Raw genomic sequence first — 25873 nt, 5'->3', positions numbered from 1 at the left:
TAATGATTTTTCAAAGCAAATAATATTTTGAGGGGTTTATTGTGTATTCGACATTTTAATAACGACTTATTATAACTTTCAGTCTTACCGACGAAAAATGTTCAAGGCTTTCAGAGAAGCTATCCTTATTGATAAAAAAAGTTCATTTTAAACAAAAGTGTAGTGCCAAATTCAAAAATAACAATTTCGTGTTCCGTTGAACAAGAAGACTACTGCATATTAGACAACGTGAATACTATTTGTTGTTTCCAAATAATATGACTCAAAGCCATTTTTAACTATTAAATTACGAAATTAACCGCAAGTGTCATTGATTTAGTAAACTGAGTTTAAAAATACGCATCATACGGGTGTGTATGGTAATTTGACAGCTAATGTAACAACGATATTTAGAGACACGAGTATGGTAAAATTAAAAGGTAGAATTTCAGTGGTAAACATATATTTGGAGTACATATTTTAATCAATTTTTTTTACAACTCACAATGTTATATGACCCCATAAATAATTAATTGTAATTTATTATGATTTATGAAACATGTTATCATGTTTTGGCACCTGTCACTGTCTCGTTTTCGGCTACTATTATAATAACAGCGTAGTTCACCGCATATTCCGAAATTGTTTCGTAGTTAGCTGTCCTAATTATGTTCTATCATACATTCATGCCAAACTATTAGTTATTTTTCGTGATAACATTTCAAATATTTTGATAACATTGTAATAGTTTTATATCAAAAAAATATTAAAAGATGCATTCATTACATAATGTTATATTTATTTTAAAATTTATTAAATTTATTTCATGAATGTTATTGTATAAAAAAGCTCGGTACTTATATGTTATCTCGACTAACCAAATATTTCCAAGACTACCTGTGAGAATCACCCGTGTTATCTCGACTACCCAAATATTTCCAAGACTATCTGTTAGATTCTATTTAAAAATGTACATTCCCGCGTTGTAATCTGTATCATCGTAATTGACAATTTAATTTTGTTTTCGATGTACCATTTACTATCCACGTATCTTGCCATCAGACCAGGTATTTATGTCGTCCGTCAGTTATTATTTACTGTATAGTACATACGCGCTACGACTAGCCAACATGAATTTTTTTAATTTGCCATCTTCAGAAAAGGAAAGTGTGCAATTTCTTCAAGAATGCGGAGTGTTGCCAAGTGTACGAATTTGTCAAAACAATCACTTGGCAAAGTTATATTTTGGAAAAGAAATATTTTGGAAATTTAATGTTAAGAAATGCCAAAAAAAGGTAATTAAAAAAAGTACTTATACATTATTTTGTAATCATTTTTTATAACCATAAAAACGTAAAAAAACATTTTATACATATTATTTTTACCAGATTTTTTTTCAAGTTATATTATAACTTGTGGTAACTAAATTGTGGTAGTCGAGATAACACGGTTGATGATAATAGGTAGTCTTGGAAATATTTTGGTAGTCGATATAACATGGTTGTGCACCCAAGGTAGTCGAGATAACGCGTAAGTACCAAAAGCTCTAATCATCAATTTCGATGGACGTTTTTGGTATATAATTATTGGACTCAGTCGGTACTTTCAGGAGTTCAAAAATTAAAATTCTCAGCGCTTATGTTTTTATATCCACCAATTAAAAAAAAAAAAAAACAAGAACATCTGTTAACCTTTTTATAATATAAATAATTAAAATAAATGCAACAATTTGTATTGCCTTCAACTTGGAATAGTTTTTCATCGTATACAATATGATTTGTCGTTGAAATAAAATGTAGCGCATCCATAACTGCAGTTACCCACTCCATATAACGAGGTATACTAGACATCTTCTCTACATCAAAAAATTCACCTACTGAGTTGCCTTTTTTTTAGTTATTTCAAAGCTAAAACAAAAAAATATGGATTATCGACACTATTATTTTTTTGCTATTTTTATTAAATTATTTAATAATATAATGTTATTCTTATAAGGCTGAAGTCGACGCGATCTATATGACTTTGTATTTGTTGATCATGTCCATCCGCTGATATTCTTTCCACCAGAATTTCCATTTTTCTTTATGATCCGAACTCTATACTTCATTCGTGTTCAAAAGTGTTTATTTTGCGTATCTGTGTCCCCCGAGTGCCTTACCAAAAAAACGTCAGTGGTGGTCACTTGTAAATATTCATAATATAATCCTATGGGTTATTTTTTTTTTTAGTTTTCCCATATGCATTCTTAAGATCTTTTCCTATGCATGTGTTCACCTATACAAAACCCTAGGCTGTGTTTATTTTGGCTTTTGAAATTCAAATTCAAAGTTTTTACCGTGCTCAATATTATAATATCCTATTTATAATACCCGCATTCGGTTTGAATGTCATCATCTATCCACTATCCGGTCTGACCCTGTTCGCTGTGAACATAATTACATCAAACCACTTCGAGAAGAAAGTCTAACAATTTCCTTAAATTGAATACACTTAAATCAATAACATTTTACTGTATATACTGCATAGATTACATAATACCGTCAATTTATTTATATTGTATTACAAATTATTGAATAAACTACCTTGTTTGAGATTCAAATGTAGTGATTAAGAATAGTTTTTAATTTGACCTTTAAACAATTGATCAGCACATTCAATATCGTGTATTTTAGAGAACGTTCAAAGAGTTCGGGTTCTGTATAACTCATTAAGTCTATTCGAAATAAAATTGACTCGTAATTATAAACAAAACAGAGAGTCACAAAGTAACAAATTCAATTTATATTTCACAACAAACGACACAATTAAACAAAACAAAGAATACTACGATATTATAAAAAATGATATTATTATTATTATTTTTATTATTATTATTGGCTGATTTAAAATGTAATTGTAATCATATTACCGTTAAAAACGAATTGTTTGTACCTAGATTTCTTGGTCGGTATTAAACTCGTAGCCAACAACTGTTGCCTATTACATAACACCGTGTTAGCTAAATATAGTTATCAGAATGATGTAAGTCAATTCGACTATAGCTTCTCATTAAAGTACTTTGTAACAGCGCATAGCAGCCACGTTGGTATGCGCGTAATACACTTGAGTTTCCTAAACAGCTGACTTTGATATTAATATTCAATGAGTCTCGTGACTCAGTAATAAACTGAAATAATTTAATTGTGCAAAATCCACCGCCCACGTACGATAATCATTATTGGTCGCAGTCGATTAGGGCGGGTTCAAATAGTTGAGCGGATAAAACGTCATGATAGATAATATTACGACTCACTCATGTATAGTAGTAGGGAAATCATAATAATATTCCATTATATCCATCCGTTGTTTACTTGCATAGGCCATAAAATTACGCGTAGCCGTAAAGAGTGTTTTATAATAAGCGTAACGGTGAAATTCGTTTCACCTTAACATAAAAATTATTCATTTCAGAAACCCGCCTTTAGAACCGTTCGACCAATAATCTGAGATATCTTTCAGCGAAACTTTTAATTCGGAATGTTTACATAAAATATATAATCGGAGATGTACGAACATCGATTCAGACCGAAACTACAGTCAAACAACAAATACTATTTCATCAGAAGAAATAAATTAAATGTTACTCGCAATCAATAAGGGGACGATAATATGAAGACAATAAATTATCAATGCGTTTGAAAAAGCGTAAACAGTAAAAAATATAGTAGATTTGTTCAATATTTATTTTGATAATCATTTTATTAAAACATAAAAACTACATTTAGAAATAAATAATAAATACACTTTAAAATTAACCATCACATTATTGAAAATACGGTAAAACGGTCTTGGTAAAACGGAAACGAAGATTCCAGAAAAGTCGCACCCAAAGCTGTTATTAAAGCGAACTGAAACTACTTCAAATCACATTATTATTTACTACGTCAGAGTGCCAACATATTACATTAGAGGTTGGACTCGACCAAAAACGCCGAGATCTAATAGACACTTAAAATACTTAAACACTGATGTCCATTTTGTGAAATTTAAAATCGGCAACGCACTGATAACAACACGTTAAGCGCGCGCGATAGATCTTAAATTTGAAGAATGATAATTTATAGAAACCCATTAATTCAAAATATAAGATGATTCGGGTTACTGTTAAAAATACATTCGTCAGAGCAATATTTGCCTTATTCTTGCGTGTTGTACCTATATAGTACCATCGAATACCAGAAACTTCATTAAAAATTAAGACTATGATTAATGCATCAACTAAATCGTTCACAGAGTTAAATACACCAGCGTTGCTTATCGTTGCATAAAGCCGCAGACTACATAGTATTGTAAATTCGCGATATTAATAACATTATAATAAGTCTACCGCTCTTCAATAACACACGAATATTATATTATCATGGTCAAACGCACGGCGTTTCGAATATGCAATTTTGCTACACTACTATTATTTTTTATCGAATATTTACAAGACAATATAATATTATAATTTGATATAATTACTATAATCAGTGTATTATTAATATTAACATTGTGTGCGATGTTTTTGGTAAGCCAGGGTAGAAAATTATAAGAAATAGTTTGTTCTTTAATTTGAATTTAAACTTAAATTCATAGATTAGTACAAAAAATAATAATAAATTATTCAAAGACCGTTTTCTTTGAATTATTCTAAGTAGCGTAACAAACCATTCATCGTGCTGAAGTAAATAGTATAATCATCGAATCACGATTTTATACTTGTATCTTAGTATATACATACCGGTTTTTGGTACGTTTCTAGAATGAAATTTGAAAACTATAAAATATATTATCCATTGTATTTAGCCGTGGCGAGGAAAAATCTAAATATATATTATAATCTGTAATTCGTACGGAAGAAACACAACAATATTATTTTGTGTGCTGATTGTGATGCTTTGCCGTTCACGTTAAATACTCCAAAATATATTGCGTATACATGACTCTGGGGGATCTCCCATGGTGCGTTGAGAAACTCAAAGAATTCTCCAACAATATTTATTTTTTCCTGTAAGTTTTAAACACTTTTCCAGTTTCTGTAACGAAAAACCTCAACATACGTGTATATTATTCTTTTGCACGATAATTATCAAAAATGTGTATCATTTTTCGCCACGACACGATATCGAACAACCACTTATTGGCGCCGATTTTTCTCTACGATAAATTGTACGTATATATAACGAAACGGACAATGTACTATGTCAATCGAACTGTTTAAAACAAAGCTCCACTAACGAGTATAATTGCTTTTAAAATATTATTACGTGCTGTGTATTATATCAGCCACTCCTGAGTCAATAATTCATATCAGGTGTCACTTGAGATTTTTTGCACACTTGTTTGATCAAATTAATTTTTCGTTTTCGGGGACCTTTCTGACTATCCGTTCACGTACTCTGCATGGACGGTACGAGGATTTAACAATCGAGTAAGATTATTTCTACCATTACCTACTACTACCTACACAAAACTGTCGTCGTATTAAATCGAAACGCTGTGACGTTACAGCGGGTGGTCGTCCCGATATTATAATAATATCATAGCGGCCGAAGTCGTATACAACAATACGACGATCGTCCGAGTTTCGTCACATCATCATAATAGTATTAAACGAGCACTATTAATAGATTTAACGATATACACGTGTACTGTGGATAAATGGACTGGGCGTTTCGGTCGGTCGCCGTCCGTCTTCGTTTGAACAATAATAATAATAATATCATAGTTATAACGAAACTACCGATGTACAACGTCATTATAAAAAAATTAATTTGTGATGATGCATTTATGAAATTGTCTTGCACTTCGAATGAAATGGCGAGTCTCCTCCGCAGATGGAACGATGGGAATTCGTCACCGTTGGCGTATTTTTTACCACGGTCTCTGTAACGCAAACAGATCAACGGTTCATTTTTTTTTTCGAATTATTGACGAATTTTGGAAAAGAACAAAATCGTGTACTCGTCATCCCAACGGCGAACTTTCTGAAATATCATATTATTATAATATTATTTTCTAGAAAACAACACTCAGTGAGCATATTATGAGAGAATTTCTTCATCTCGTGAAACGCTATATATTATATCATTCAAAACGATTCATCCGTTTTTAAATTGTCACATATTTTTAGTGTTTAGTTTAGAGTGTAATATATGAAATTTAAGTTGCTGATCAGTGGTCCGACACGAACAACACCGAGAATTGGAACTCAAATTAATATCGCATATTATATTCGATGTTATAGACTACAGTACTACACTCATTTTTAGCGTTTCTCTGCGGTTTATGATAATCATGGTAGTACTAGCAGTTTTTTTTAACACATAACGGTCCAACAGAAGAAGTCATACATAGGTACGTGGCGTAATATCAGGTGACCTCGGAAGTCAGGTGCATGAATCGGATGATTCGCATTCAGAATGAGCAAAAATAATATCATAATATGCATACGAATATATTTCGGAACTAAAAACGCAGGTGAACACTAGTGCGAGTAGGCTATAATAATAATAATAATAATAATAATGACGTAGGTGTGATAGACAAAACCAGATTCGCGTTCTTTTTTATTATTATTATTATTATTATTATTATCGACCCGAATTGTTATTACGGTTGGTACCCCCTCAGCTAAGCAATGCATATATATATATTATATTATATTATGTATGTGTGTGTATTATATATCTCACACTGGTGCAGCAGGATCTGGCGGGCCCACGGTTTTGCATTATGGATGACGTTGTACCATTATAGAGGGATTCATTGCTAAAAGCTTCTCCGTGCGGAATACATACACACACCCACACACCCACATACCCGCACACTCACTCACAGACACAGGTACAGACACACGCTCTCTCACTGGTTCACTCACACACACACACATACACCCGAGCATAATATATATTATTATATGTGGAAAACTCTCACTCGCTCCGGTGGTGGAACAGCTGCTGCCGCCGTTTTCTCTCCCTCGGTTTTTTTTCCCGGCTTGTTTATCCATTAAAGACCTTTCGGCCTCCATCACGGTGTATCGGAACGCATTCGTTATTTTGCCGGACGACCGGCGAGGTAGATGATAATAATATCATATATTATCATATAAATTAATATAATCCAGCAACCGAACGTCTCTCCGAGGATACACGAGTTCACGTCGTGCTCGGACACACATATTGCGTGTATTATAAATCAAACGACTGCGAAATCTATCGGCTTAAAATATTATCATAAATACTATTACGTTGTTATAATATAATATTATAATATCGTGACATCGAAACGATGGCCTCGTGCGCACGTTCCTCGCGGTGCTGCGACACGCAAAAACGATCATTATCCACGCGGCTACACAATATACAATAATATTGTTATGAATCATGACGTGTAGGCACGTGTGTATCCGCGAAAGAGGTTCATCTCTCGTAAAACGTAAACTGCACTCGCAAACATCCGCGATATATGACAACGCAGGATGACGAGAACAATATTGTTTACTTTTAAAATAATGACAATAATATAATAAACTATATTGTCCATTATATCCTTTCGCAAACATACTTTTATCGTACAATCGACTTTAGGGAAAAATAATATTATGTTAGTCAATTCTTTTCAGAAAAATCATGCGATCTACGAATTGATTTCTAACCGTATTGTAATACATCATACTTAGTGTTTATTATTTCGACGTAGATGTTCAAGTCACGTATCTATTAACTATACTTTGATTTTCATCTCAAAATTTACCACAACTTTCTGTCATGGTACGTCATCTATCGATCTAATTATAATATCTATGGATTTAAATTACTATATAAAATAAAATAAAATTGTTCACTCGACGATTTTGAGTACGAAATTTAAATAGTAATATTATGATATTCAAATCAAACGTTTCAGTAAATCGTATATTTTAGTCGTGATTGGATGTTTTTCCGATTTTATGTTACTATTGTGGTTACAATTTTAAATAGACTTGAAATAATTGCTTAGTATATTTTTAATCTTATTGAAAAATAATAAATTATTCATTCAAAATTGAAATACAAATATGTACAAAAACATTTTTGGGCTTAATTGCAAAATTAATGAATACATTGTTGTTGTGTTTTTTAAGTGCATACAAAATTTAACGTTTAGACGAAAGTGATTTGTAAAATAATAGTAACAAATTAATTATTGTAATCAAAATCTATTATAATTGTATTCTTGCAAAACAATTTCCAACTCACTGTTATATACCTAGATATAAATAATAATAATATTTGGCAAAGTTTTTAACGTGTTTATAAAATAATATATTATTTAAAATACCCACTCTATTTCAACTTTGAAATCAATTATATAAAAATGATACTGCTAATAATATATTAATCTTTTTTTTACGAACAAATCTGCTTAAATCTCTTACCATCTGTTGCAGTATTAAAATGATAATATTATTATATTATGACAGTCGTAACATCTGCTTCTCTTCTAATGGCTTTTTTGTTGCGTCTTTTTGGATTAACTATATAAACGGAGATAGTAGTTGAATTGGGTGTTAGGAAATATACGCTTGACCTGGTAACTTAAAATTATCAGCCATGCAGCGAAATTGTACTAACGAGGATATTTCGATTGGAATTAGCTATTATAAAAAGAAAAACTTTCTTCTTTTTTATAATTTAACTTTATATAAACTCAATGAATTATTATAATCGTATCGTCATTTTTGAATTTACGATATTCAATCCACATATCATTGTTATTGTAATATTCTAATAATATAGTAATATACCATTGGTTTTAATATAATAAAAACACTTTCACAGGGAGTCGAACAAAAAATCAAAGAAAGTTTGTTTGAATTGAAATTGAAAAAAATTAAAACAATATTCGTAATTCTATAGTAGAATACGACCAACAAATTTATTTTATAAATAATGTTTTGCACGTACGTAATGTCATTTTTAAGTGCTTAAAGTGAGGGCATGTTCAGTGGACGTATATGAGGTTAAATTAAAGCTTGCAGTGATATCTACCTTGACCATAATAAATTTCCTGGGTGAATAAATAATTATCCTCCTGGGAAAGATTTTGTCAAAATCTCCAGAACTTCTAGAATACAATATGAAATTCACAAAAGATAAAATAATAAAAAATAAAATATACGTATGGCAACTTAATTGATTACAATATTGTTCCTTGAGGAACATATAATATCGTGAACAAGGTGATTTACCAATCATGCTCATGACATTTTTTTCAATAATTTAGTTATTCAAAATTTTATTTTTGGAATTTTAAATTTAAGTACTAGAAAACCATATTTTTAAAATTCTTGAGATTCTGAGTACTGCTTGGGAAATGCAATCATGCAGGAAAAACGAGGGGCCAGTAGAAAAAGTTTTTACCTGCCAAATAGTTTCACGAATGACAATTGTATAATTGTCCTGTCGTTTATTATACCTTGACTATACGTGCACACGTACCCGACACAATAAACGAAACCTCTTAATACCGGACGCAAACTCAAACCGCATGTCTATTTCTCGGAGGCGTCCGAATTTCAGCTACAGTTCAGTATGTAGAAATTTTGTTCTCGGAAAAATGTCAACTAATTGATGGTGTCCGCTGGGGGGGGGGAGGTTCACTGTACCTATATGACGTAATATTTCATAAAACACTCGTCGCGCACGCTGTCGGACGCGCGCGGTGACAGGCTGGAGGGCCCGAGAGAATTTGTCGGGAAACTTTTGCGCTCGCCTCGAAAAAGCCGTGTTGACCGCAAATTACTTTAAAGTCCATCGCATTATACATCGATATGCGCATACACACGCGTGTAAACACACACACTACACGGGTCTATCTGATTAATTTCAGTGGTTAATGTATACACACATAATAATATACTCTGTACCTATACTCCCGTAATATACGTACGTGATCAAAGCGATTTCTAGAAATCTCTGCGCACCGCGTCGCTGTTAATTAACGCCAACTTCTTGTCTCCAAGCCGAGCCCGCTCGCGCACCCACACACGCCCACCAACGTAGCCCCCCCCCTCCCACACGCACACACACACACATACACACATTTTACGTGTCTGCGTATGATTATATTATGTACATATATTATACCTATAATTCGGTACCCACTCGTATCCCTCGCACGCGCGCCGCGACGGGGTACCCTGGGCACGGTCACGGAGACGAATACGAATATATATATATATATATATATATATATTATATAGGCCACCGAGCGCGTGTGCATCATGTGACGGTGCGTGTGTTGGCCCGTCCGACGAGATAAGCTCATTTTGAACGGTATAAAGATTATCTGCACTTAATTAATTAAATCCCGCGAATTCGGTTTTAACTACGCCAATTGGCTCGAGCAAACAAAATAATTAGTCACATTCTACACGACTCGCCGCGTATTATATTATATTATATGATAAGTTATGAATTTATACGTTAACCATATTAATATTATACGCGGGAGCGAGCGTTTTCTTTATTATATAATCTCACCTCGGAAATCAATCACGTTAAATAAACATTAGACGCGGGAAATATATTATAATAATATATTACGCGTATTATATTATGTACTGCACCGCGATATTATTACTGTGCACCACGACTTTCTTGAGTAAGATTAATGCGTTGATGTCTCCGAGACATATTATATTATTATAAAGTAATGATTATAATTATCAAAGTTTTACGGCGGTGGAATAGACGAAAACGAATGGGGGAAAAAAAAGAAATCGGGAAAAGTTTAATAATACAAATAGTCACCCGGTGTTCGTCAAATGACTGCGTGGCTTAAACTTTGACAGGAAAAAAGTCAGTCCTCGGAGAGGATACGTTCGTGGGCACGATTATCGATTGTTATTATTCTTGGGGTTCGTATAATGTGTTGTGTCATACGACACTCGTGATGCCTAACACTCTAACTTTTGACTTTTTTCCTTTCGCACAATTCTCCGCATATTATTATTATTATAACGTATTTAACTATAACCTATCGAGGGGTAATTATGACGAAATCGCATAATTTTTACTAGCCATTGTTCTGGGCTTATTGTGCATCACTGAATGATGGATTTTTATCGTTTTTTTACTCTTTGATCGATAAAACATTATGAATCGAAAATCATATTATCGTTATAAGCCTCGATTCGTGTAATAATTTCAAACAACAATAATATCAGCTGTCCAAACGATCGTTCGGATATCGCAATGTACCACAACGCATATTATAATATTATTATGGTTGTGTCAATAATCACGAACGATATGAAATAAAACTTTACGGTCTGGTAGATGTTAGACGTTTAAAATAATATTATCATAACACTTGACTGTAAAAAGTGGATGGATAAAAAATACCTAGAAGCCACTGACGTTTGGAAAAAAAAACACTTATTATCAACGGCAGCTGTCCGACTCTCTCGATAATCCCACCGATAAAATTATTGAAATGATAGACATTTTTTTTTTTTTTAGAAATATATATTCTTTCATATAAGTACTTAATTTGGTGTACGCACATTGCACATAAACACATTTTGGAAACAAATTATATTTTATTATCGTTGTGGTGTGTCATAAGTAGTAGCTCTACACACAACGTCGGCACACGTAATACTCCGATCATGTAAATCACTAATTGTCCGTTCATTCGAAATGTAACTTTCATAAACCAATATGGTCATAAAAGTATATTATTCTGCTTCATATTTATATGAAAATATACTCATTTATTTAAAAAAAATAAAACATTCAAGAAATTTAGAATAGCGAAGAATATAAACAATGATTTTTGCGTCATTTTCGCCCTAATATAATCTACGATGACAATAATGAATTATGTTATATTAACTTCAGCAATTTTGAATATTATATAGAAAATATGACCATAGACATTTAGGATTTTCGCTTAAATTGGTGTTTACCATGAAAATAATCACCTTGTTAGGGACACTCAAACTTTTTTCTTTCGCGGGCCGCACATATGCGTATTTCGGATCAGTCACGTTCCACACGATCACTATTCACTGAGTATATCAAACATTCCAAAAGCGATAAATCAGCAAGAATATTTTATCCGTGTTTAATGTATATATTGTTATCTGTTAATCAAAAAAATGTACAATTCGTTGCATTGTCCGGCGGTCGAATTACCGCAAACAAAACATATTTTATCATCGTTAACGATGTACCTGTACGGGAAAAAAAACTAAACGCTTCTCGTGCTACCAGATCGATGCTCGATCGCGCCACAGTTTGATACCCACTGGCTTGACAAAAATATAAAATAAATCATACAGAATCCGAGAAATAAAAATAATTCGGAAAACAATAAAACGGCATTGACGACGACGGTCTCTGAACGTATCCGCGAAACGCGTAATTTATCGACACGAAGTATAATAATAATAATAATAACAACGCCATGATACGCGTTTATAGTAGTTGCATCACTTCAGGTACACGATCGCGTATTATCATAGTTCCATTGTATTTGCATGTGTGCGGCGGCGGCGGAGGGTAGGTCGAATATACAATTTATCAGACTTATTGTCGCGTAAACCACGACCGCATCGTGTGAAGGATGACCTCTGGCGAAATAACGTTTATGCGCGTCCCGAACCCGCGGTATTATAATATAATGATAATAACACTATAGCGCTTGACACGTATAATCCTTTAAAATTCATAGCGTTCAAGACGCTGTGGCGGCGAAGGATCGCGCCGGCGGAGGAAAAAATTTCCCCACTCGCCGTGCGCCCTGTTCCCGCCGACGTTTTGCTCGTCGTTCAGATGACGACGTCGACAACTCTCTCGGGGACTCGTGTGAATCCTTCGGACGGGCGCCATTATTATCCTTACCTCGGACGGCTATTACCTTCACTCGGAACAGAATAATTCCGTGGCGAAGGGAGAGTCGTGGGTCGCGTTCAAAAGCGATGTTATTCATCGTTCTGCAAGTGTGTGAACTTGCAACCGTTTTTCCGTGTGACGTATCAACAATTGTGGCTCCTTAAAAACCTCCCCAAACCGCGGCGGGCCGATAACGAGTATTATATATATTTAACGAGCAGCGCACGACACAGACGTCACGACGGCTGTCGACACATCGTTAAGGGTCTCTCCAGTTCGAATATAATATTATTATTTCGATTGTGTGTGCAGACCTGTTTGCCAAAGTTATATTATCGACTACACTGGGGGGAGGGGGGTAGCGCATATATAATATTGTATGATTATATGATATATTATTATTATAAACATTCGATCGATTCGTAATGACATATATGACCAGACGTTCATTAGCCCGGAAAAGTCGGCGGCTACTCCCCAATTTGGCAGAGGGTTGGTGAAATTCTACGTATGTGACGATAGTGGAAGTATATTAATTTTGGATTAACTTGTGCAATGACCTAACCGCAAAGGTGAATATGATTATATACTATTGTATTATTCTTATACGGCTTTATCGAAAAAAAAAAGCTAATCGGGGAACCGAAGGCGTGCAATATTTATTTAAACTTTCGTTTCGTGACGTCCTGCGTATAGGAATTATTTCTTATTATAATTTGCTATCTCGATGTAAAATAGTTCGTTAAAAGTTTTTTTTTTCGCTTCAAAGAGAAGCACAGGTGGTACAGGGTTGCCATAATAAGTCAAAGGACTCACTGCAGTTTATTATATACCTCATGTAAAAGGGTAAGTATTATACATTTCAATGTTACCAAAGTTCGGTGAGAATATTAATTTTATTCATCGACCGGTCAAAACTGTGTCTAGAATACGCTGTGACCATCGCAAACTGCGTATAATTTGAATATATAATAAATATGATAAAGTAATTTTATCATCATTAGAATAGATATGCGGTTAAAAATGCATATTAATAGATCGGTTAATCCTTAAACACGATATCGCTGCGACATTTTAAAATCATACTGGTGCTTTGGTCATAAAATATGTATTCTCCACATAATAGTCAACCCCAAACGTACCTTAAGAATTTAAAAATACATTTACTTGACATGAATATAGTATTTATACCTATTCTAGTAGTGTATAATAGACCAATATTTTTCATAATACGCATTAGTATATGGCACAACGAATTCATTTGAAAAATGTTATAATATTTCATTATATAAGGAAACGCACTGTTATTGCTACGATTTGGTCGGACATTGCAATGTACAGGGGCTGGGAAATTTGTATTTGTATTTTTTTTTTATCCAACACAATACTTATAAACATGTTTTAAATGCCGTAAACGTAAAAGGAGCATTTAAGTGGAGCTTATATATTATTTTCTATTAGAACTCTTCCGCTACTTTCTTTCTAACCGTCGCGAATATAATATACTTTCCATTCAATCAAGTGCGTACAACAAAGAAACAAATCCAATAAACTATCGAGCTAAGCTCAAGTCGATCAATACGCTTATACCTGCTGGTGCGGCCTGACGTCGTCTGATCCCGACACAACGCAACTTCAGCCCCGTCTTAAAATATTTAATGGAATTTTATTTATGGACAGTAATGATTCTTCGTCTTCGTTTATAAATTTTTAATCGCGGATAAACGTAATAATTTGTGCGCACGTGTGCGCGTGTTTTTTCCATGTTCTTTAAACCTTGGCGAAACTTCGGCTTGCAACTGTACACGCGATGCACCGAACGACTTGATTTATGTAACGTTTTGTATATATTTTCATCTGGAAAAACCTCCGATCGCGTAGTTTTCTCTAAATGCCGTTCCAGTTTACAACTGTTGTAGCTCTACAGTCGTTACCAAATAGCAGATAATATAAATTAACATGCTAATGCCAAAATCAATTTAATATACATTTACATGGATATTGTCAAAATGTTGTACTATTATTATCGTTATTACAATTCCATGCATTTATATTGCACATTAATCGTCTCTGTTTGGTTTGTATTATCCTCCGTCGTTTAATACATTTAACGAAATATATCAATTTTCGAATGGTTGTCTTGGAATAATATTGTTTAGTTCACGATTTTAATCATGTTTACAACTGCTTATCGCAAAACGTATAATATTATGTTCATAACAATGTAACTTAAATTAATTCGATCGACTTACATCCGATTGACAAAACAAAAAAATAAGCCAACCTTAGAAATTACGTGATCACTATAATTTTAATATAAAATTATAAAAAATATATGTTATTAAACCTTAAAATATAATTTTGCTAGTTGGTATACATAAACGGAAGTACGTTTGATTGTTTATGCCATGTAAACTATTGTATACAATAAATAACTATGATGGAGTATCCTTAAACGGTTCTTGGAAGTGCTTATAAGTTTATAACACCTCATCAAAACTCCGTGGTTCAAATCACAGAAGAACGTTCAAGTTATGTAAAGACAAATGTAAGCAAAAAATATTAAGCGTTGTTTTATGTTTCGTAAACTTAGTATTATAAATCCCTCTGAATATATTTTATAAAATGGGGCACAACGAATTTCCAATTTTCATAATTCAAATGACCTAAAAAAGGATATAAAAACCTATACGAAATCGGTGGCCTTTCGTTGCAATAATAAGACACATAAAACTTATTAAATTATTCATTATTCCCCAGCGTGCACCCAGCAACTTAATCGAGTTCAGATTCCAAAGAAAATGTATCTCGGTTTTATTTATAGCTATTTAATAATAATATTGTATTATTCTTCTCAAACAAACGAACGAACGAACAAATAATAAAACTATGATATTTAGTAATAAATCTACGAGGACTCGGACATGGCGGCGACGGCGGTGACATCGACGTCGGAGGACGAAAATAATACTTTCCCGGTCAGCTCTTCTGCAGCAGTGCTGCGCATATACGATAATATATTTTATATAACCCTATATTATTATTACTATTATTATCATATATATATATATATATACGGAGGTCGAGAAAAGCTGCGATGCCACAGAGTAACGTAGAAAATCGGTCGAAATGTCTGTCCACGCACAGAATATTATACACGGTACGTTCCACAGCGCAGTCATTAATCTAACGTACGTTGATATTTCGTTTCGAATATGCGTCTGTTTCCGGTGTTGTCTTTTTGCAAAACGGACGTGTAACCCTTCCGGCGGTCGTCGCATAACGACAACATGACTGCCGTGACACGACCGGTGCTCGAAAACTAAATTTCCGTACAAGTTCATTAAAATGCAAAAACAAACAGACCGACAACAACAACGGCAACAACAACAACAAAAACAGCTACTACAGTCGTTTTACCCGCCAATCGCAATACCAGTTTCTTTCCATCGACGGCCTCTGGGTTTTAGGATGAGAAATTAGAATATGGGACACACGTTTGTTTGTACAACGAAAATAATACTCTTCTGATTCATTGCTGTAAGATTAATATTGTATTGACGTATACATTAGATACGTATAGTCAGACGTTGAAATATTAGTTCTCCTAAAGCGTCCTTTTGTCTGCTGCAGAACGTTTCTAGTACGAAAAGATCACTATAAACTGGTTTTTTCTTCCATCGATGATGTATGAATCAAGTTCATGACACGCGATCATAAATAAATCATGGAACGAGCGACGAACATACCGAAAACACTTCCGTGACACAACTGCTACTTAAAAACTAAATTTTCGTATTTACAAGTCCATCAAAACCCAAAAAACACATCAACAACAACTACTGAGTTTAGAATCTAATTCGTGGGATCAGAACCAAAAAGTGATAAATCAATTTTTTAAATTCCACTTTTTGATACACGTGGACTTATTCATCAATGGTCTATAGTCCAAGCTCACATTCAACCCTGCAGATCTATTATTGTAAGAGTTATCCAGAACTAAAAGGAAAAAACTAAAATCATCCATTACAAAAAAAAAAAATAATACAGTTTCAAGTTGAAAATTGTTTAAATCGCTCTCATGAACAGAACAATTTGATATTTTGAGATAGCACCTTTTGGTTCTGAGCACACGCAATGCAAAGTCTACGTCATGACAGTTTTTTTTTCTGTAGGTCGTGCGGTTTCCGGGTTTTAGGACGAGAAGTTGATCTAAAATAGCACACGAATATATGTTTGTCCAAGTCAAAACAATAATCTTCAGACTCAAAGTTGAAAGCTTAATGTTATTCTCTTCATCAGAGCAGTGGGCACTTGAGAAACATAGACATAATCGGAAATATTAATTCACCTACGGTGTCCTTTGATCTGCTGCTGCAGATGTCTAGAAAGAAACGATCACAATAACAGGGTTTTTTTATCTGTCGGTCAGATATTATTATAATATTATACAAGTCTACCATTATACTATCCACTACATACGATCAGCGCATTTTGAGCGTATTATTATTAGATTGGTATACTGAGACACCGCATTGGAGTTGCTGAAGTAGATTGTCTTTTGTGGTCATCTATACTGTATTATTAGTACCGTGGTCGCACCATCATAATGTACCGCGGTGACCACGGCAGCATATGAATCACCAAATTAAACAGAAAACTTTGTCTCCGCTCTATTACGACATTCTACCACTGTAAAACCTAACATACGAGTAATTTGGGATTCCACTGCACTTATCAACCAATACAGGCGTGTGTCTGAATTATTGTCCGAATAAGCAAAATAAAACAATGTAACGACTTTCGAGAGTCGTCTCTTAGGTATTGGAACAGCGAGACTTTCTAGAAAAATATCGCACGATGATATACATTCAAACGGTCCACCTTCGATAATATTTTGTAAGACACTCAATTCAGGAGTAGTTTTTCAAAAATGTCCTTAGTTATTTATAGTTTATTTTATTGTAACTGCAATGGTTTTCGATTACATTCATATAAATACGATAAATTGTATGTATGAATTACTGGCGGATCCCGTTCACTTCGTTGCCTGTTGAAAATGTCAACTCTATAATATGAGACTTGCTTGTGATAACGCGTGCAAAATATTATCAGGTAGACAACTCACCTACGGTTGATTGCGGATTCCGTTAGGGGCATACGTCATATGGATAATAATATGTTTTATTTTTATTTAATTTTTAATTTTAATTTTTGGCACTCCGATAAACGTGTATGGGTGAGACTCAACGTGTGAAAATTCGATTTGATGTATGCTTGAAGCCTGTTCTGTTCGATTAACCAATGGCAACCAAAAAATAAAGGAAATAATAATTTTGATAAAAAAATTAAGAAAGTTGCAAGGAAAATTTGTTATTAATTAAAATAACCGTATACCTATGTACACATATTGCACAGCACGGTGGCCCTTGGGTTTCCAGCTACCTGCAACCTGACCTTTTTGTACATCAAATTATGTGTTTGACTTTCTCTAGTATATCTTTTACTTGTAGCATTGCAATTTATGCGACTTAAGTTTGTTTAAATTATTAAGCATGATTGCTTTGAACCAACCAAGATGAACAAACAGTTATCTATAAATTTAGTGTACAATTTTTCATTAATTTCCTGATTGAATCAACTGTAAAAAATGCACTAAGTATAGTAAAGAATTGATTTTAACCGATTTTAACCTTTTTGAAATTATTACAATTTTGAAAAATATTTTCTGAGTGCACGATGAAATTATAATAATATTCTATTCTAAAACTGTAAAGTCGATTAGAGTAATAGGTTTTGCTCTGCATTGATTATTAATAAAGAGGACACTTTATTTTAGGTATATATATTTATATTTATTATTTAACCTAAATTCCTTTATATGGATTAATCCATATACTACCTACCTAGTTAATTACTAATAATAGTAAATTAAATGGATACATTTTAGTAAATGTATATTATTATATTTTGTTGCTTAATATGTGGTTAAAACTCTTATGGTAGACAAAATAAAACTGTCTGCAATTTTACTGAGTAAAACCTTTCATATTTCTACTTACTCCTACAAATGGATCTGGGAACGTCCCCGGCATATCTTTTATACATTCAATACGGACGCAGACAAATAATTTCAATAATATATCATACCATTACCATGACATATTGAAATTTTAAACAATAAATTACTGCGCACGTGCATCCATCGGCGCAATATGATACATCCTTAGTTATATAGGAATGGTGTTCGTCAATTACGCAGATGTTTTTAGATTTCCTGAGTTATATACATATCTTAAACTGAAATATTTCTAGCAGGAAGATTTAAGTACATCTTTTGTGCAGAAAGATTTGTTAGAAGTTAATTATCTAGAAATACGTCGATAATTACTGTGGCGGAAAATATATTGTCATAACGAAAACATACATATTATGAATATTCGCTATTCTCATAATAATATAAGAATATTAATTAATAATAAAATTAATACCAATACCATAATATTATGATTATTATTTTATAAAATAATATTCGGTATAGTTATTTTCAATATTTAATTTTAACTATTTTTAATCCCCTCAGTATGTAATGTTATTGCGGGTAATAAATTTTATGATTTTTTGAATCAATTGTAACGAAAAGATAATACAATCAATGACATACATGATGCATGCATATAATTAATAAGAGTAACCTTGCACATCATGCAAAGTGTACCTATGCAAGTACTACTCAAAAGATTCGATGACCGATAATTAAAGTCACGTGCCCATGCAACGAGTGAGCTACTAATTGCAGCCACTAGCAATCATTCTTCACCTTCGACTACTACACCCTAAAGACGTTTGCAAAACACCCGATCGGGTTCTGCAAGACAACACTTCAGAAATCGCTTAGATGGGAGCCTGGGGTGCAGCAGATGTACCATCACGTATCGACATAGCTTGTGTATTTTATAGTTATGCTTATAATACACAATCATTAAATTAACTATCGTCTTAATTATTCGTTGGAAATCTACTATCATTTGGATCTCTGACAGTAGGACTATGGCTGGATAATACAAACGAAATATTGATACATATTTTAAAACTTTTTCAATTCAAAATAATATGTAAATGATTAAATTAAGTCTAATGAAGTGATCATTGTCTTACTTAAAATAAACTATTGCGAATTAATTTTATTTGTTGCGTCCATAATATTATAGGTAGGTACACAATGAGTGGTGGAAAACAATTTTTTTTTAAACTTTTATTTGAAAATAAACAATTTATTATGTACATATTTTGTACTTGATATGAAAGATGGAGGTTTATCAGAAATACTTGATGGGACAAACCACCCCCACTAACGACCCTCCTGGAGGAAAAAAATCTTCCATGGGAAAAATTAAATTTTCCAAGTTTAACATACCTACTCTTAATATCGTTTGGCAAGTACTATAATAGATACTTGAAGATTTTTGGTATCTCGACATCGCCAGGCTAAGTGCAGTTTTTTTTCTCAATTGCCTGCGATTTAAGGCTCAATTTTCCTAAAATACATGTTAAATATTATTAAGCCGACGATACGTTTCACAAGACGACCGGAATCTACGGCCATAAGGCCTGTTCAAAAGTTAGTCGAACATAGAAACAGTACACGAAATTCCAAATTGCGTGGGTATACAAAATCTACGAAAACAACATGACGTAATTACCTGAATAGAATCGTGCATTCATAATAATAATAATAATAATAATAATAATGTATTATCAGTGTGCATTATCATCATAGGTATGCGTGCCGGATGCCGAGTCGTATGAATCGAAAACGTAGTGTGAGTTGCAGAGCACACCGAAAAGATGAATCTCGAATTTCAAACTCAGTACACACGGCATTAATAGGGATATGGTATACAACATATTATAATATATACGTACTATGACATCGAGATGCTTCAAATAATTAGCTTAAATTAATTAAAATTTCCGACGGTAACGCATGCGATTAATATTATACGCCTCGGCATTTCGTTCTAAACAAATCGGTATGCCGCCGTTGCGAAGTTGATCGGCATAATGTGTGTATGGTTTACGGTTCAAATTATTCAGTCGGAGTTATGTAGGTACGTTTTAAGCATAAAATATTATACGTAAAAGTGGTTCGCTTATTCGCACACAGCTCGCCGCCTCCCCGATTAGTATAATAATTGTCTATCCACAGTGGCTTTTTGTTAACGTTCATTTTGTTCTCGTATTAATAATCGTGCAGTACAGTGTCGGTCAAACGGGGGTGAGAGGGATAGATTTGCTCTCCAATGATCATTTTTCAATATTTATAACAATATAAATTGAAAATTATATGTTCAATGATCAAATAGCAGTGAATGTTAAAAAATCTACCACGCCCATTCCCCCTCCCCCGGCCATAAAGACTATTGTGAAAAAATATTATTTGACCACCGCATGACTGATGCAAATCCATATTAAACCTAAATCTTAAGTTACTGATCTTATGTTTGCACTCATGTGGTATTTATTATTTACAACCAGCATAGGTAGAACAGACGTCTGTCTTAATTAACAGGCATCGCACAATTGATGTTTTTTTCAAATTTATCTACCTATTGTGAAACGTATATAAATTATGATTTATAATGGTAGATTGAAAAAAATTGTGCTTGTTTACACTGAAAAAAAATTATTGTTGGCACTAACTTCATGGCAATTAAACTTGTACAAATCGTTTCCGTTGCCAAATCGTAACATTAAGACAAAATAATCTTACAACTTTACAGTTATAACTAAAGTACATGTACTTATAACTATTTTTATTCTTTAAAAATGTTAATCGAATACCAAATGATAGCCAAATTACAATTTAGAGATATTACTTACGAACTCGTGATGCAATTTTTTTGCAGCATATAGTGCTATAAAGTTTTTTTTATGTAAATATTATACTTTATGAAGTAGTTATAAGTTTATTTAGTTTTTTAGTTTTTTATTTACCTACTCGTTGTAGAAATAATCGGATCTTAACAGTTATTATAAATATTAATATGCGTTCGCTATAAGCTATACTTATTGTTTGAAGATTACTGAAGTCAAAATGTCTGTTGTGTCATACGACTTACACAAAGTTCACTAACATTTTGATGTTCATTCCGTAAAATCATAATAATATAGTCAAGCATGCATAACCACATCGTGTAAGTAAAATGATTCGATTTTCGCGTGACTTAAATCTGTTGTTTCCCTTGTTGTCGTGGGTTAAGTCACCCTCTAAACACACACATGGTTTTTTAATCACGTATTGTAAACCGCGTACAACAACGTCATAACTTTATGGAAATCGACAAACAATGGCTCATCTTTTTGGCATGCTATTGATTTTGCATAATATACAATGTGTTAGTGTGTTACACATACAACACAACACGCGAATAACATCGTCATAGTGATGTTTGAAATGCAATTAAAATCGAGTATAATTATAATAGTAATATGTAATCTGCCAATATATTATGCTTTCTCTCGTATATAATATGATAATAATATATCATAATAGTATGGCGCTGACGAGACGAACTTACGGTTTCGGGAATTTAATTTTCACGAAAAAACACGTCACTGTCGCTAAATGACATAATAATAATGATAATAATAATATTCGTATTGAATAGTTTCTCGATAAATAATAATTGTACTAATTTCTCACGAGAAATCGATTGAAAATAAATTACAAATTATTGATTTACCAATCGTTACGATGAATTAAGGTTAAATTCAAAATGGTAATAAATTAACATTAAAAATACTAACGTGAAGCAAAACGTGTACTCGTATATTCGGAAACTTTTGACACAAACACTGCAGGCATAAAATCTCTACGCCTGACATTTGAATAATTAATTTAACGATAGTCAAACGAGTGTATTTGAACATAACATGATGAAACTAAAACCAATAAGTATAAGTATAGGGTGTTTTCGTGTTGCATCACTGCATAAAAACTGAAAATGTATCATTTGTATTCAAATAATATATATTATAATATATCAGTTGTACTAATAAAAAATAGTATGTAAATAGTTCGTTTATAATTTATTTACAGTTATTTTACAAAAACATTGTTTATTTTTTTTATTTTTTTAGTGTATAATAATCCTTAAAACTTAAAAGTTATCATATGGTTTCTTTACATCGAGGAATAATTCACGATTCTCCGTGGTGATAACATAAAAAAGTTTTCTATAAAATATTCAACGCATAAATACCACCCAAATATTAGTGGAGATGAAAAAAATATTTTGTAATCACGAAAAGTGGTAGATAAAAAAACATATAATATACGAGTTATTTGATGTATTACGTCTTGTTCGTAATATTGAAGCTCCACCCTAGGTCTAAAGTATCTATTAATGTTTTATTATGTTATAAACTTTTATAGGAAACACTTTTTTACAATTTTCTCTCTTATTGAAAATAAAATAAATATACCTAACCAATATGTAATTATATTCACTTGTACGTTTATAATGTATCGTTATTTAAAAGCTCTTTTTTTACAATCATTCAATAACGGGCAGGGTCGGCCGGCTCAACGGACAATAGGTAAAATCAAATTTTACAGCTCCTATAGTAATAATATTGTTACTGTTTTAAAAATGGTGCCCTAAGTTTGGATCTTTGTCGAATACCCCTTGAGCCGGGCTCAACAGCGAGTATATTATGTGAATAATCAGATAGGTATGTCACAGTTAATATTGATTTAATATGATATATTTACAAGTGAGTAAAAATAATATGTTTAGACAATCGATGATGGTCATTGTTCTCTATATTTATATTTTTAAACAAATATGTATTTTTACAAAAATTATTCACCCTGATAAATGTGTATTGGTAGTAATGATATTTTTTAGTACACGAACAATCAAAATACCAATACACGTTATTACACACTCGAAAAACTATTGGGGAAATGTGATTTATTGTTGCAAACGTGTATTTCGCAACTATAACATTTATGTTTTACAAGAAATATCGTTGATATATAATATTTAAGTTGGTATTTGTAGGTGAGAAAAAACATGATTGCGCGTGCTCGCGGATGAAGTTTCGAAGTCTTCAGCGATATTTGGGATAATAATATATTTCATATTAAATAAAAGTAATAATATTATTCTTTGGAATCAAATGAAGAAAATTTAGAGCGACCATTTTAGGAAAACAAAATTATTTTTCACATTTGGTTGGTACCACCGAGAATTTCGTGTCGTGAATGTAATTTCGTTACAGATTTACTCGTTGTACTCTCCACAAACAAGTTTCACTTCAAAAAACGCGTGTAAATATTTCCCGTGTGTTAAATTTACAAACAAAATATATTTTTACCGTTTTGAAATCTCAGCACAAATAAAAAGCTTAAACTCATAAAATGACGTTTAGATTCGATTTTGCGGTAAGATAGTTATTATTTTCAAAATAATAATATCTTTGAATATCCTCGCCGTATTCCTGAACCAATTAATTAATAAAACACTGAACGGCATTTTCACTCACAACTTTATATGCGTGTTCATTGTGTGGAATCCGATTGGAAATAAGGAGTGCACAGACAACCTAAAAGTCTATGTCAGTGGTATGTACGGTTGATTAACGATCCATTTTAATTATTAATTTATAAACAATGAAGTACTGGAGACCACTAATATAATAATATTATAAATTAGGTATGTAAAACGTGTTACGACTGAAACTACCAAATATGTTGTACTTAAAACCAACAAATGTGACTCTTAAATTTACCAAAAGTTTAAAATGTAAATAATAATTGTAACGACTAACGACGTAAAAACCAAACATGTACACGACGTACTTAATTTATTCATTAGTTCTATATAATTTATGTGTGACAAAAAATATCATTGATATGTAATTTTTGATTACATTTGGTTAGGTCATTGTTTAAATAAAACAAACGTAAATTTGTCGTTTGTTATACATTTATAAGCCAAATGCATTTTTACCGTTTTGAAGAAAAGAGAAACAGAGTATAAAACCGAAATTAATTTCGATTAAATTTGTATGTACAATCATTATTAATTACGAAATAAAAATTGATAGTAGGTATCTTTGATTTTGGTGTGAAAACCAATATCGGTGGTATTGTTAGGTACTGTTAGAGTTGATTAACGTTCCAAATTAGTTATTACAATTTATAAACAGTGAAGCACTTGATACAACTCAGTAAAATCAGTGTGGAACTGCCTGTAAGTGATAAGATACATATTATTAAAAAAATGTTGATATTGTTTATAAAACGTGGCAGAACTACAACTACAAAATATGCTGTACTTAAAAAGGGCAAATGTGAATCTTATAAATGTATCAAAAGTCTGAAATGTAAATATTTTAATGAAGTAAAAACAAATGTCACACAATGTACTTAATTTATTCATTAGTTCAAAATATTTATGCATAATTTCAAGGCTAGAATAATAAATTAGGAAACAAAATATCAGGTTAACAATAAGACCCGAAATACGATGGATAACAGCATATTATATTATATACTGTAATTCTATCTACATACATACATAATTGTATATGAAACGATAGCACTGAATACAATAATATACAGTGAAACTTCCACGATACAATTTTTCATAAGCAGCAAAAAAAATTAAACTCGTATTTTTGAGAATTTTGATAAATGCAAATAATTCAATAACGTTTACTATAATCCGGTTTGGTTCCCAAAATGTTTTCGTTAAATAGAAAATTCTATAAAATGGAAGTTTCTCTGTAATAACTTTATGAGTGGTGTATTGTTATAGACCAAAATTAAATAACAGAATGAGATACCTCTATACCTACCATTTTTCTGTTACGGTACATTATGTTTGGAAACACATTGTGACTGATCAGATATTATTTCAATGATATGTTCACGTGTAACCGATTTTAGGGCCAAATGTTTCCCTCAGTCAATAAAA

The 25873-nt window shown here is 32.4% G+C and overlaps 1 protein-coding gene across 1 annotated transcript in view; it reads left to right on the top strand.

Annotated features, from left to right (window-relative positions):
• Window positions 1-1109: 1109 nt before the first annotated feature.
• Window positions 1110-25873, top strand: part of LOC111030748 (lachesin-like) — a 128348-nt gene continuing 103584 nt past the window's right edge. Inside the window, exons 1-2 of the mRNA XM_022310410.1 lie at window positions 1110-1274; window positions 24324-24516. Coding sequence (XP_022166102.1) covers window positions 1110-1274; window positions 24324-24516 — 358 coding nt within the window. The remainder of the gene's footprint in view (window positions 1275-24323; window positions 24517-25873) is intronic.

Source organism: Myzus persicae, unplaced genomic scaffold (assembly GCF_001856785.1).
Source record: "Myzus persicae strain clone G006 unplaced genomic scaffold, MPER_G0061.0, whole genome shotgun sequence".
Taxonomy (NCBI): Eukaryota; Metazoa; Arthropoda; class Insecta; order Hemiptera; family Aphididae; genus Myzus; species Myzus persicae.
Note: the sequence above shows the minus strand (reverse complement) of the source record. Positions and strands in the feature narration are given on the sequence as shown.